This window comes from Chelmon rostratus, chromosome 8 (genome assembly GCF_017976325.1).
Source record: "Chelmon rostratus isolate fCheRos1 chromosome 8, fCheRos1.pri, whole genome shotgun sequence".
Classification (NCBI taxonomy): Eukaryota; Metazoa; Chordata; class Actinopteri; order Chaetodontiformes; family Chaetodontidae; genus Chelmon; species Chelmon rostratus.
Genome location: NC_055665.1, coordinates 20,343,794 through 20,358,985, shown reverse-complemented (window position 1 = coordinate 20,358,985; position 15,192 = coordinate 20,343,794). Strand labels below are relative to the sequence as shown.

General features: G+C 44.3%; 1 protein-coding gene across 3 annotated transcripts in view; it reads left to right on the top strand.

Moving 5' to 3' along the window:
- Positions 1 to 15,192, top strand: part of grb10b (growth factor receptor-bound protein 10b) — a 68,051-nt gene that overhangs the window by 41,551 nt on the left and 11,308 nt on the right. For 2 of the 3 annotated variants that reach the window (XM_041942367.1, XM_041942366.1), the window contains exon 6: positions 12,975 to 13,131. In XM_041942367.1, coding sequence (XP_041798301.1) covers positions 12,975 to 13,131 — 157 coding nt within the window. Of the gene's footprint in view, positions 1 to 11,244; positions 11,416 to 12,974; positions 13,132 to 15,192 lie in introns of those variants that run through there. The other variant, XM_041942368.1, reaches the window with a different exon arrangement.

The following is a 15,192-nucleotide window of genomic DNA, read 5'->3' as shown; positions in this document are numbered from 1 at the left end:
AAGAGAATGTATTTGAGTTTAGTGAAGTTTTGACCAGGTCAACCACTAAGTTTGTGCACAGCGAGCATTGTGACTACAAGTAAATACAAACTCGATTCCCAAAAGTTGGGGCACTGTGTAAAATCTAAATAAAAACAGAATGCAGTCATTTGCAAACAAACTGTGTTTACTGACATAAGTGTTCCTGAGCTCATGCAATAATGTCCTGCATCCTCGCTTGTGAGTCTTTCCAGGATGCTCCTTTCATACCCAATCATGATACTATCACCTGTTACCAATCAACCTTTTACCTGTGGAATGATCCAAACATGTGTGTATTTGAGCATTCATAACCTACTGTTTTATTTATGTTTCACACAGTGTCCAAACTTTTTTTGGAATCAGGGTTGTACAACACTTTTGATCTCAAACTGCCCATTTTGCCTGCGTGGAAACCGCAATTTCAGCTTCGTTTTGGAGTATTATACCTTAAAGCTCACAGCAAACCAAGAGAGAGCAGGTAGAGTCCCAAAGTAGCCTAAATGATGCCTTCCAATCAATAAAGCAGAACTGAGTGTAATGCAGATATTGTAGATAGGAATGTGCATCACGTCCCTTTTACCTTAGCATCAGATTATGTCATCACAGTCAATTTTTTAGTGGTAGATTGACGAGGGAATCCCTTTCAGAGCATTTTAAAATGTACATCGAGGTAATGGTAGGGAACCACAAGCCTTAAATATTAATAAATAGTTAATAATTCATTCTCTACCACATTTCTGTATTGAATTTAACTAAATGGATGTCTGTCCGTGGGCACTTGACAGGACCACCCAGGCACTGCTGGTGATGCACCTTCAACAGTCCATCCCTCACTCCCTGTCCCAAAGGGCAGGCAGTGTAAGATTAGAAGCCCCAACTTTCACCCAGCTAATCGGCCAAGATCCCATTACTCCTGCAGCTAATGGGAATCCCTGATAGTGTTTGCTCTCTCCTCCGTCTATATTTTAGATTGTCTGAGTATCACCTGTGTGCTTATGCCTTTATCTATTGGGCAAACTGTGGAGTGCATAAAACAACACCGATGTAAAACACCTTCACTCATGAGAAGACACAATTAAAGGTTTTGTCTGACAGACTTTACTCAGATCTTTTGTGAAACATAAGTGACCCTTTTTTACCACATGATTTTTGAGTGTGTGTTTTTGTGTACTCGCATCCTCATGCACACCCGTACATATGTGCCTGAATGCAGGTGTACACACATGTGTCTAGGTTTGTGTGTTGTGTCCATGTGTTTACCAAAGAGAGCAATGTGTTGCTGCCTGTAGGCATTTCATCTGGCCAAAGCTGAACAGAGCTGCTGAACTCATGTAGGTCATGGAGACTGTATCTCTCTCTCTCTCCCTCCCTCTCCCTTTCTCCCCTCTCTCTCTCCCCCTTCTCTCTCTCTCTCTCTCTCTCTCTCTCTCTCTCTCTCCCTCTCTCTGTCTCCCCCCTCTCTCTTGCTCTCTCTCTCTCTCTCGCTCTCTCTCCCCCTCTCTCTCTCTCTCTCTCTCTCTCTCTCTCTCCCTCCCTCTCTCTCTTGCTCTCTCTCCCCCCTCTCTCTCTCTCTCTCCCTCTCTCACTCCCTCTTTCCCTCTCTCTCTCCCTGTCTCTCTCTCTCTCTTACTCTGTCTCTCCCTCCCTCTCTCTCCCTCTCTCTCCCTCTTTCCCTCTCTCTCTCTCTCACTCTGTCTCTCTCTCTCTCTCTCCCTCTCTCTCCCTCTCTCACTCCCTCTCTCCCTCACCCTGTCTCTCCCTCTCTCTCTCTCTCACTCCCTCTTTCCCTCTCACTCTATCTCTCCCTCTCTCTCTCTCACTCTGTCTCTCTCTCTCTCCCCCTCTCTCTCCCTCTCTCACTCCCTCTCTCCCTCACCCTGTCTCTCCCTCTCTCTCTCTCTCTCTCTCTCTCTCTCTCTCACTCCCTCTTTCCCTCTCACTCTATCTCTCCCTCTCTCAGGGAAAGTAGGACAGCTCAGATTTCTGAGCTGCTGCTGTGAAAAGACAGAAAAGGAGCTTCTAAATACAGTCATCATATGATTTATTAGCATTCTAAAAGTTACAAAAATTGTTATTATTCCTTTTTCTGACATTATTTTCTAACTGCATTGATCATCTGGTATGTGCCACAGGAAGCAGTTGATTATCTGCTTCACTGTCGATATGTTTGTTCTGTTTGACTCCTGTATTATTTATGTAACAAATTCATCAGATTACATCATAAATCAGCTACTTTTGGACGGCGAATTCAAGAGACAGCTGTTGGTAAAAAAGCTGAGTCAGAGGTTGATATGGAAAAGGAAGAAATATTCTGATTTGTTGGGATGCTTTTGCAAGTGTCTCCTCTTAACTGAATCGTCACAAAGTGTAATGTGATACTTAAGGATGATGGACGGGACACTGAACAGAGAACCGCATAATAAAAAAATGTAAATGTTAGAAATGTAGCCGTGGCCTTCAGTGATCATTTTTCTGTTATCAAAGAACAAGTCTGATTGCTTAAAGGCCCTTCAGAGGAACTTGCAGACAAAGGGCTTCCACTGGGATTTGTGTCAGTGGAGGGAATGAGGGAGAGAGAGAGTGACAGACAGAAGACACTGTGATCTTGGCATCTCCAGAGAAATCTCCCTGTTATTGGGGACAGTTTGTACAGAACTGTAGCACATACTGTGATCCCTCTGAATGGGAAATGATTGTTTGTAGTTGCTAGTCGCCCTCTATTTACACTCACGGGACACAGCGACCTGTGGATGTCTCCTCTCCGTGCTGTGATGTCTCTTTCTCTGTATTCCCTCTGCTATTCAGTGCCTTATTGTAGCTTTATGATCACTCAATCACACATTTATTTCAACTAGTTACTTGTGAGAACAGTGATTTTCTGTTGTTTACACCACCACCAAGTTGAAAGTTTCATCAAGTGTATAAAATGTAAACATGAGGAATGCAGTCTCTCATGTCGATCAGTCGTCTAAATGTATCCCGAGGCCACCGTGCAACAACGCCACGGCTTGCCATACAACCAGCGGACCATTTCCAGTACATTGCCAAAATCATGCCAGTGATGTCATCCTTTGTTTGCCCAATCACAATTCCCCTGCCCCATCCTTCTGCCCTCCTGCTGTAATTTGACAATGGCTCCAAATCAGCAGTGGTCTGAAAGGACATTCGCTTCCTGGGGTGCGCTGGCAAGCCGCCCTGGTGCACAATTAAGCATCCGCTCCCACTTTTACTCCTGTTGGTAAAATATTTGGCTCCATGCGGGGTGTTGCTCAGCAGGTAGTCCCAGTAAATAGGGGAGAGACTGTTCTTGCATCATCATAACCCTGCCTAGATGGCCTTTAGGAAGTGTGTTGCCGTGCACTGATTCAGCTAAACAAGGATTTAAATCACAAGGATACACACTCCTTGTAGGGATGAAACTTGTAGAAAAAAGATTGATTCTGTAATGAGTAAACTACAACATGTAAATTGTCAGGAAATTTTGGTCAGCCAGGTGCCGAAAGTATTGGAACAAGGCTTTCTGAGATAGAAAGAATGTGTCATCCAAGTTAAAATTATTTTTTTACTTGATTTTGTTCCTTTTGTTTTTTAAGCTTGTCAGTGTGCAGCAGTTTGTCTGATTCGGCCATATTGGTGTTGTTCCTTCAACATGGTGATTGGTGCTGCTCCAGGACCATTATTGCAACTGACCGAAAGGTGACAAAGCATCACAGCAGCTCATGGTGGTCGAATGGGTCTGTCACAGAACGTTTCCCATGTGCATATTTTTCATTTTCATATTAGTTACAAACATCCTTTTTTTTTCTTTGGTTGAGCCCAAAATATTTCCTTTTCCAGGAACCAAAATTAGATTTAACCAAAAATAGACATCTTACCTGACCTCTAACTTTTGATTCCTAATAAAGTCTGGCCTAAATTTGTACTGCCTGACCTGCATTGCTAATTAAATTTAACCCGGCTCAGCTCCAAAATCTTCCAACCTTCCACTTTGTGAGCCGAGTGGGTGTTGAGACTCCATTATTCTCAGACAGAGCAGGCTCTGTGGCCAACTGACTACCCGATATACAGTGTATAGTCTGATGCATGGCTGCACAGTGGCAGAGATTCCACTGTACATGACTCTGTATTGTTAATGTGCACTGGGAGTCTTTTCCTCCTACGTTTCTCTCTATACATCTCTCTCTCCATCTATACCATCCCTCTCTCTCGTCCTTCCTCCTTTTTCTCTCTTCCCTCCCTCTGTCCCCTGCCCACTAAATCCCTTTCTGCCTCCTTTTGCTTCACTGAGCCCAGATAGGCCTCTATGTCTTGGGTCTTAATTTGATGCGGTAATTGGATGACGAGGGACAGTTCACCGTCCCTTCCTCATGAGTCAGCAGAGTTTTCTTGGCTAGTGCCTCCCACTACTGCTGACTACAGGCGCTGAGCAGGGTACGGCCAATTGTCCGAGGCCCATTCAGGTTTTTGTGTCTCCATCTCATCTTCCGGACGTTAGTTTGCAGAGGCGGCCCAGACCACACACACAGCACCACATTACAGTTAGAGGGGCTTTATAGAGCATTCTTGTTAATGGGAATATGAAGCTGGGGTGGGCTGTGTGAGCCAAATCAGCTCATCAATGGCCACAGTTCTTTTTTGGCAAGGGGTTTCTCTTGACAAGACTGATGCCCTGCTAAAAACCAGCACCCTGTAAGTTTGTATACAGAAGACTGGTTAGAAGTCTTCATAATGCTGCATGTGATTCCACTGTTGAAAAAAAAAGTTAAAAAAGTAAAAATTTCAGTTATCTAAAAGAAAGATTTTCCACTCAGGACCAGCAAGAAATGTTTCCATTCAAAAACATTATAGGTTACAGCTTTTTGGCACTTGGCTCTGTTGGAATAATCGGCAATGTAATGTTTTATAAAGTGCATTTTCCCTTTATGTATCCTAAAAATGGTGTCATTTACTTTGCTAGCTCATACAAAGCAGTTTCTCCCCAGAGAATATTAACCTTCATGTATTATTTTCATTAAAGAAAATCTAAAAACTGGCATTAACCATTCCAGACCTGGTCAGTTTCATCGTGTTTATTAGTGGCACGAGGCAATGCACGAGCCACTATTGTAATCTCTCATGTTTTTTCTTATTATTTTTCATCTTCCGCCAGAATTTCGGTGCGTAACTAGTCCCGCAGCTCTGAGAAAACCCTCGTAAACTATATATCAAAACGTGTGGCGCGATCGGGAATGGTATGCTATGTACTTATGACAGGATTTGTTAATAATTTGCAAAGTTATTCGCAAAAAACTGCGAAAAATTTCCCATAAGAAATGAATGGGAAATGTCCTCAAATTTCAAGTTTCCGCTGCCTTGCCATACTTTCTCCTAGAGACTTCATTCAAACTTTAACACATAGATAATTTTGTCGGCTCAAAATGAACCTCGGCTCACTTTTTGATATCTCTTACGGTTTTCGATCCCTGACCATCTGAAGACCATAAAGTTTCTCAAAAAATGCTCAGAATTTCTGCCCCTAGAGTGGATGATGTCATCAGCTATAGTGTGAGAGGCAGTGAGAAATCGCCTGAAATTTTTTTAAATTGCTATAAACTCCAAATGGTGAATATGAAAATAATAATTTTTGGATCCTTTTCTAGACAAACGTATCTTCTCGCCTCTGATTTTAAAGGGTTAGCCCCCACCAAATTTAAATAAAGAGGGATCTTGCACCAGCTTCCCCTCATCTGCTGCTCCATGGAAGCCAATACTCCATGCTCCATGTAGGGCAGGGGTCGGGAACCAATGGCTCGCGAGCCAGATGTGGCTCTTTTGACGGCCGCATCTGGCTCGCAGACAAATCCTCTGCGCACGCACGAGCCAGCGACTAGAAAGCCGGTTCGCAGTCATTTCAGTGGGAAAGTGGCAAACATACATGTCGTTGTGTCTATCTATTTATTTATCTATCTATCCATCAATCACAAAGGCAACGCAGATGAGGCAACGCAGATCAGGTAGTGACAGGCACTGTTTAAGTGAGGCTGCCGTATTTTGCTGTCGAAAATAGCGGTCGATGTGCGCATGCGCAAAGGGGCGCACTACGGCTTGTCGTTAATCCCGCTGTCAGCTAACTAATTTTTGACACGCTAAAGATGGCTTAGATGGCTAAAAGAAAAAAAGACGACGAGTATCGTACTTCTCAGCAGGAATGGACAGAGGAATTTACCTTTGTGGAGAAAGCTGGTTCTGCTGTGTGTCTAATATGCAATGATAAAATTGCATCTATGAAGCGGTCAAATATAAAGCGGCGCTTCGACACACGCCATGCTGCATTTGCACCAAAATATCCTACTTGTATTTTTAGTTTTAAACATATTGTGTGGCTCTCCTGGAATTTCATTCAAAAATATGTGGTGTTCATGGCTCTCTCAGCCAAAAAGGTTCCCGACCCCTGATACATCTAAAACATGCAGGGCAGTGGTACTCCAGGACCAGTCTTGAGAAACAGTGGTATAGATAACACCAGCAGCCCCCTCGTGCCACTGTCAAAATTTCCGCGGCGCCGGAATTGTCTAGTTTTTTATTTTGGAATGTACTGTATGAGCTTTGAGAAGTGAGTCGTTTTTCTTCCAGATATTAATTGTGCATACTGCTACCAACAAGATCAGTGTGGTTAAGGGCTGTGGTTAAGGTTAGGGTGTGTCATAACTGTACACTGGTGCAGGCTCAGCCCAGGACAAGTCAATCCCTGTGTGTATTAATTGGAAAGGATTCACTTTTGCTTCGATATTCCAGGAAGAGTTGACATGGGAGCTGACAACAGGCTTGAATTTACAAAGAAATAACTGGTGTGACCAGAGACTGTTTAAAAAAAATGTACATTTTTGGCAGTAACTGTGATTATCATTTTTTCATGATGCTTCATGTTGGCTGGGACTTTCCTCTCCCTGGCACAGCTGTTACCCAGGTTCACTCCTGCTTCAAAACATTACCCGCTTGTAGAGCCTTATGTGTGTGCAGGCTTGTATGCCTAATGGCTAATAGTCTTTTGGAATTGTAGCCTGCCACAGAAACTCCTATCTGATGTAATGGCTTGTAATGTGTACGTAATACCACTGGAACTATTTATAGACCAGCAGCCAATTCTCAAAGAGATAGATGCGTGTGAGCTGCTGGGCGTGCACACACACGCTCGGGTACATACTTTTACAAAGCACATTCACACACAGTACAGTTTATCTTCTCTTTGTCTGTTTGCACCTGTCTAGTTTCTTTGTGTGCATGTGTGTGTGTGTGTGTCTCTGTGTGTGCATGTATGTCCCAGTGCATGCAAAAACCCCAATATACACAACGTGTACAATGTGTATGTGCTTAGCAAAGTGCATCTGTGTATGTGTATCCCAGGATGTGTAGGCGTAAGTGAGCACATCTGGGTGCCTGTGTGTCTGATAAATGTGTGTGTGTGTGTGTGTGTGTGTGTGTGTGTGTGTGTGCGTGTGTGTGTGTGTGTGTGTGTGTGTGTGTGTGTGTGTGTGTGTGTGTGTTGCCTGAAGCTCTCAGTCTCTCCCTGGGGGATTACATCACAGGGCATTTATCAGACCTGAGTCATCAGAGAGGTTGAGAGGCTCTGCTCTGCTCCTTCGTCTAAATGAGGACACAGTTAAAAGCATTAGAAGATAACGAGTAATCTTTTTCTTCTCTCTCTCTCTCTCTCTCTCTCTCTCTCTCTCTCTCTCTCACTCACCTATGCCTGTCTCCTTTTTTGCCCACATGTCTATTCTTTGCCTTTAACAAGAAGACCAAGAAGTAGAGTAGGTCAGTTGAAATGTGTCACTGCTTTCTCATTCCTTCCACTCATGAGGCAGTCTAATGGCATTGCCGCACTGCAAGATAAGATGTCCACAGCTCCCGCCCAAAAGTTTGTACATTTGCTTTGCTTTGATCTGTTTGGGAAGGCAAACCTGTTACGAACAACGAAAATGGAGAATTGTGTCAGTTCAAGTCGAGCTTTGAAGTCATGCTCACTCTCAGCTGATCGGTATCATTTGACTGTTAGCCGTCACAGTCAGGGACCAGGTGGTCTTTATAATGTGACAAGGAAATACTCTACTGATGATTCATTCATCCACCTCCTGCAGATGCTGCTTATTATTGCTCTCATCAGCTCAGACCTGATATCTTCCTCCACCAGCCTCCTCATTTTCCTATCACCGTATTTGCGATGGCATCTCTTGTCTTGGGCATTAAGTTCATGCAGTATATTCCGTATCACAGTGGTATTGGATTGTGAGCCACACTTTACTGCAGTTTAATAGATCCCTACAGAAACTCACAGATTGTCTAAATGTCCTGTGTACCCTCTCAGCCTTTTGTCACCATTTTATCACCTAGCCTGCTTATCCTTTATCACCTACCGAAATGTATCTTTGATGTCCCCCCACAAACCCTAATGTCTGTCATGGGATAAAGAACATGAACCTGCATTTGACCTCTGTGTGCAAAGATCTGATTATCCCTGTTCACATAAGTCCAGGTTGAAAACTATAACTCTAGACTAAACCATGTAATTAAAAAGGACTTAGCTTAATGCTGTGTATCAAATAGGATTGTAGTGTTTGCAGCGTTTTGTCGTGCTCTGCAGATTGGACCTGGCAGACAGTGGGGATAATTCTTTCCATATTTATTTTTATACTTGCGTAATGTGGACTTCTCGATTAATTCCCAGTTTCCTCAAATGTGGACAGCTCTCCCTGCACTTTGCCATCTTTGTCCCTGCTCCAGTGGCGTTCACTAGGGGGTTGCAATGTGACTGAGGGTTCACCCACCAGCTCCCACCCTTAACTAGTAAGAGTTGCTGTTGCAGTCACAAGATCACGATCCCTCACCGCCTTCCCACCTGCAAGCACTGCTACAATGATCCAGTTGAATTAGTGCACGACCAAGCTAGAACTGCTGCCACTACACATGAACCTCTGCAGGGTTTGGCGAGCGCGTTTAACCTTGCGCCACCTGTGCGCCAGCAGCACTGATACGCTGACATACTGCTAACTATGACTCTGTTTGGTATCTCCACTATGACATGGCATTAAATGTGGTTAATAACACACTTTATTCATGAGTTGAGCAAACCCTCAGGGCTTGCAACTTGACTTTGGACTAACAAACACTTGGATTATGATAATCCTGTAGTTCTTATGTTGAATAGAAACCCACGTAAGACCTTTCATATCAAAGCCACGCCAGGTGAGATAAGATATGTTGACTAATTTGTCCCAGTGGCAAACATGAGGTTTTCCTGGTTCCAATTTCTCATGTGAAACGGCTGTGACAGATTGGATTATCATTCCTGTCTTCTGGACACCCAAACTGCGGCAAAAGGTGGATCATATCCACCAAACTTTCCAACCAGTTTCTGCTGATTCTGTGTCAAAGGTTCGAACTTATTGGCCCGATGAACCAACTCCATTACAGCTCCGTGTGTACAAACCTGGATTGCACCATGTGTGATGTGTGCAGCCTTCTCGGGGCTTTCCCCTCTGGCTGACTAACTGTGACGTAGACGAGGGTGTGTGTCTCGGTCTGTGTGAGTGTTTGGGTGTAGCGGCAGGGAGGGGGTGGGTGGGAGAGACAGCTGTGCAGGCTAGATATGTAGTTAACAGTAGGAAGCATTCATACTACACATTCTGCTGCAGTGTGTCACCAGACAGTCTCTCTCGCTCTCTCACTTCCCTCTGCTACCCACTCCCCTTCACTTCTCACGTCTGTCTCCCGTTTCTTCCCTGTCCCACACACATGCACCCACATACGTGCCTGTGTGCATGTGCAGCCATTCACACACACGTTTCTCTCGCTCTCTGTCCCCTCCCCCAGCCGCAGCCCCCCTCCCTCCCTGCCCAAAGTTTCCCGCTATAGTAAGTGAAGTCATATCTCTGTTATTGCTACCACTTTTGCCACCATTTCCTCCTTCCTTCTGTGGAACTGTGCTTATTCCTGGATTACACCTCACCCACACATGCACACACACACACACACACACACACCCTCCCTTCCACTGAAAAAAGTAGGGAAAAACGAATAAGTTGCTTGAAGGACAACGTAAAGCTGTTCTCGCCTCTCCCAGACGGGGTGTGTCAAGGCTTTTGTCTGTCTGATGCCGTATTAAATATCGGAGTTAAAAGGAGGGGTGGGGGGCTGTGTGTGTGTGCGTGCGTGCATGCACGTGCATGTGTGTGCAAACGTCTCCAGGTTTTTTTGTTCTTTAGAGAGAAAGAATGTTGGCACGAAGCTAGCCACCAGGGGAGGAGGAGAAGGTCGGAGTGCTCAAGTGCTGCTCCGGGTTTGTTTCATTTCATTTGCTCTGTAATGAGTCTTGTTACTGCTGTGAGGCAGAGAGATCTGACTAGGGAGTTCAAAGTTAAGCCACAGGGAGGGAGGACAGGAGGGAAGGAGGGAGGAAGGGAGGCAGAGCAAAAGAGAGACGAGAAAGAAGAGAGACACATACAAGCCAACAAGCCCTCACTTGAAAACTTCTGAACATTTTGGAGGCAAGAAGAGCAACCAAGACAAACTTTTTTACTCCGTCTTATGTCCTGTCTTCCACTTCCTGCTCCTGCTCCTCCTCCTCCTCCTCCTCCTCCTCCTCACTGCCCCACACCCTTCTCAAATGAACCCTCCCGCTTCAGGATCTGAAAAGAAAGTGAAGCAGAGAGCTCGCAAGAGGTCTGAAAAAGTTGGCTGTGTCTGTGCATGACTGTGCGTCTGTGTGTCTACTGGACTGCGTGTGCCTCTCAAAGAGTGTGTGTGTGTGTGTGTGTGTGTGTGTGCGTGTATGTGTGTGTGTGTGTGTGTGTTAGAGAGAGAGAGAGAGAGCCTGGGTCTGTGTGGGAATGATTACATCAGCCTGCTGCAGCCTTATGATTGGTTGGTGAGCGTGTGGTTTGATTCAGTGTGCCTCGGAGCCCGTGGCTGAGGCTGTAACCCTTTGTGAGGGGGAGAGAGAGAGAGAGGGAGGGAGAGAAAGAAAGATAGTTGTCAGACTCAACCGGCACTGGAAGCACTGTGCTGTACCTGCTGCTATCCGATCACTGACGGTCTCTGTCCTGTGAGCTGTACAGACACCGGCTTAAGGTCACACAGCCAGCTTTTTTTAATTCTTCTTTTTTTTTTTTTTTAAAGACAGAGCTGGCGGCCTAGATAGACTGAAGGACTAGTCTGCAGGCTATGTGACAGGTAGCACAACTGCAACTGTCAACTGTCGGCATTCAAATTTGTATCTGTCTTTCTGGAGGGCGACAGAACAGCGAGCTTTTCTGTCTTGGTGACTGTGTGTGAGTGAGTGTGTTTGTGTGGGGAGCCGGGCTCACTCCAAAAATGCCTTCGTGTTCCCCGGACTGCTGCCTATTGCGGGCCGTGGAGGTAAGACCGCTCTCTTTCTGTGTCTCTTATCTTTCCTTGTTCGTCTCTGCCTCCCTTCGCCTCCTTCTCTTTTTACATTTTAAGACCATTTCTCTTTGAAGTACAGCTTCGCTCAGCCAGAGGCGAGACATGGAATGTGTAAATACCTTAAAGGCTGAAGACAATTTGTCTTTTTTTTTTCAAAATGTGAGCAATAAAAAAAAGGAGTCCAAAAACCGTCAGCAGCTTGTAATGATTGAGGCTCCCTTGCTTTTCGTCATGAGCATTTTGGATGGATAGAGCGCCTCAGGCCTGGTCTGTGCAGACTGGGATGCTATAAGCTGCATCTTCGCTCAAGAAGAGAACAGAATTTCTCCGTTATGACATATTATGTGGGAAGTGTGCATACATGACATGTGTAGGCTTAGTACAGTATGCTGGATTCCTGTGTAGGCTAACAAGGCTGCATTTCTCTGCAGGTTAAGGCTGCTCTAGTTCTCTCTTGGGCCATTAGATGAGTATGCTCTGAATGTGACTGTATGGGTTCTCTTTACCTCTGGACACATAGCGGAAGTATATGTAAGAGTACTGACCACGATAGGGATGGCAGTCATACTCCATATTTCAGCTTACCCGCAGTATATACTGATATATAAGAGTATCTGGATGTAAATGGATGTTTCTTACACAGGTGAGATCTTAGAGTGGAGTTTAACCCTCTTAGAGCCACTGTTGGTGCACAGTATGGACAGATCAGTAGTCGCTCAATGCATATTGGTTCGTGTTTGAGTCAGTGTTATTCATTGAAACAATATGAAAACAGCTGTAATTCATGTTTTGGCCAAAGCACCATAAATAATTCAACAAAAACACATTCATCCTGAAATGTAATATGTCCCAAGCCTTATCGCTGGCCCAAATTCAACACATTAAGTTATGGAAAACTTGGTGAAGTTAAGCTCGAAGCGCATCCAATGGCCATGTCTTATCTCTGGCCACTTGCACACATTTTCTTGATAAGCTATAATTGGAAACACCGTGCTCACTTCACCTCAAGCTACAGTACAGTTTACCCATTTGGTGCAGGCAGCCCTGCTTTGTGTTCACAAGAGCAGATGCTTGTTATACACTACATTACATTTGCTTGTATATTACACCAACAAGTTGCTATAAGAACTGCTTGTCTGTGATTTCTAACACCACAATTGCTACATAGTGTTGAATGTCTGTTCTTTTCTATTGTGTGCTGTAATTACAGGCCTTTGTATGCTATAGTGTATGGGGTGCTATATGATAAATACTATGCTAGTGTTTGAAGAAAATTGCTGGCTTCACCCACCTATTAGGCTGAGTATTCAAAAAAGGTTTGTGTTAAATGGCTTTATCCCAACTTTGTTAAAAAATTCATGCTGAAACCTTATTCTGAATGCATCTGTTGCACCTGGAAATCACACTTTTGCTTCATTTTATCACATCCAGGACACATTTATAACTGCTTTATACTTATCGAAACAATTTACCTAAATGCCTTCAAATGATCTCTTTATTATAATTGACTCTAATATATTTTCTCCTCATAGATTGTAAAGATCTTCAGTGAAGACGGCATGGGTAAAGTGGTGGAGATCCCGGCCGACATGACAGCCAGAGACCTGTGCCAGCTCCTGGTTTATAAAAGCCATTGTGTGGACGACAACAGTTGGGCACTTGTTGAACACCACCCGCTGCTAGGACTAGGTAAGAGGCAGAGCCCTGCGGGCCCGAAACACTGTTCGCTTACACCCAACTGCACACATGAACACACGTGATCAGACACTCATGCACACTCACTTGCCCACACAGGACCTCATAGACTTTTGGGTGGGCTGAGACATGCTAAACAACCACTGACATACACAGGTGCTTATGCATGCATGCATGCATGTCCACATACTTGGGCAGACAGACAGTTCAGGCACATATTCTCACGCAGTTATGTATTCAAGCGTGACTGCATGCACATACTATACAGCATATTGTGTACGCACAGAGACACCATGTTCAGTGATCTAATCAAGTACAACACGGTGGCTGTGTAAAAGGTTGCTGTAGCAGCGCAGTGTTGTACAGTGGAGGCAGCGTTGTTGTCTCGTGAAAAAGTGAGACAGACATTGAAGACACACATTGAGCTGCTTGTCATTGAAAAATAGAGTAACATATGGATCAGCACATGTGCTAACAGAAAGCACTGGAAATAGACAGTGCATTGCACATGAGGTCGAGGCGCTTTAGCACCGACAGGCGAAAGATTTTCTTAGTCGGTAGTGAGGGGACAAAGGCAAGTTGAGAAAAAAGAAAAGCACTTGGAAGATGCCTGAGCTGTACGTCCAGTATTTGAGAGGGGGACCAGTAGCTGCTAGGAAACAGATTTAAGAGTGTAAGCTGATGAATATAAACCGTGTCATTATAAAATCTGATGCTAATTACAGGTACGTTGAGACAAATCCAGTTATTGTCCTGCTTACTGACAGTGCAAAGATTCCAGCTTCGTGACTAAAAAGTCATGTATGTTTGAGATCAGGGCCTCTTTAAGTTATTCTAAGCAAGAAAACAGATTTACTGGAAGTGGAGACAGTGTTTCCCAGGGGCTCTTCATGATGCTTAGCAATACTCAGGACCTCTTGGGGAGCCAGCAGAGAATCTCTTTAGTCCCAATTTATGAATTAAGCCAACACAGCATTTGATAACTGTTAAGGTCCTAAAGCCTCTATCTGTTGGTGGTTGAGAGAAAGGTTTATGGTTTAAAGGTAGGATCGTCAAAGCGACAGAGTATTTGGTATTTGACATCCTTTGCTGATATTTTTAACTCGGGCAGGCTCATTTAAGGTCACTGCTTGGAATCAGGTCTTATTGAGATTTAAAAAACAAAGATCCTGGACAAAGATCCAGGACAGTCCCACCCCAGATTATTCTGGGTCTTGAGCTACTTCTCAGGAATAATTGACATGCAGAAGATTGTATTGTGGTGTATTTTTCCTTAGATCGTCACAGAACTAAGATTACATGAAGGGCTCAGAGTAAACGCCAGCAGATGAGACACTAGAGGAAGAGAAAGTGATAATTGGAGGTTATAGATTAGGCGATGTAACCGATGAAGACTGTAACAAAACCTTTGCCAACCTCTCAGTGTCAGAGACGGTGTAATGTTATCGATCCAGAACTATAAATGACACAGCAGAGAGGTGATGGAGATGATTGATGAAAAGTTTAAAAGGCGATCTTTCATGGTAACGTTTCCATAGACCAGGAGTGCCGATACCAACGGCATCGCTCTCCTGGAAACAGAAACCCTCGCTGCATCAGACAGAGACCTCCAGACTGATGTGGCGTAAGAAGGTCAGAATGAGGAGGAGGAATGAGGACTAGTATTCTATGTAGAACAAGACTGAAGTGCTGCATTTTAGTAAACATTGCTTGAGATATTTGAACACTGTTTTGATGATGCTGAGCATCAAATGTGGCACTAAAATGACGCAAGGAAAAGTCTTAAAAGTAGAAAACAATAGTGAAAAGAGATGCTCTATGCCAGCGGTTAATGAAGGACTGTTTCATTTCATTGCTTTACATTACTGTCAGGGTGATTTTGTGTTAGACTTAGCAGCGTAGCAGTAAGTTTGGAAAGCTGTGGCCAGCTGAACGTTAAATCCAACCTCCCCTCGAGGAGGAGGCGATTATAAAGCACTTATGGAAGACAAGTTGAGCCTGTGCTCTGTGCTCATGCCTGTACAGTTTAACAGATGTGGGAGAGAAGGGGGTGCA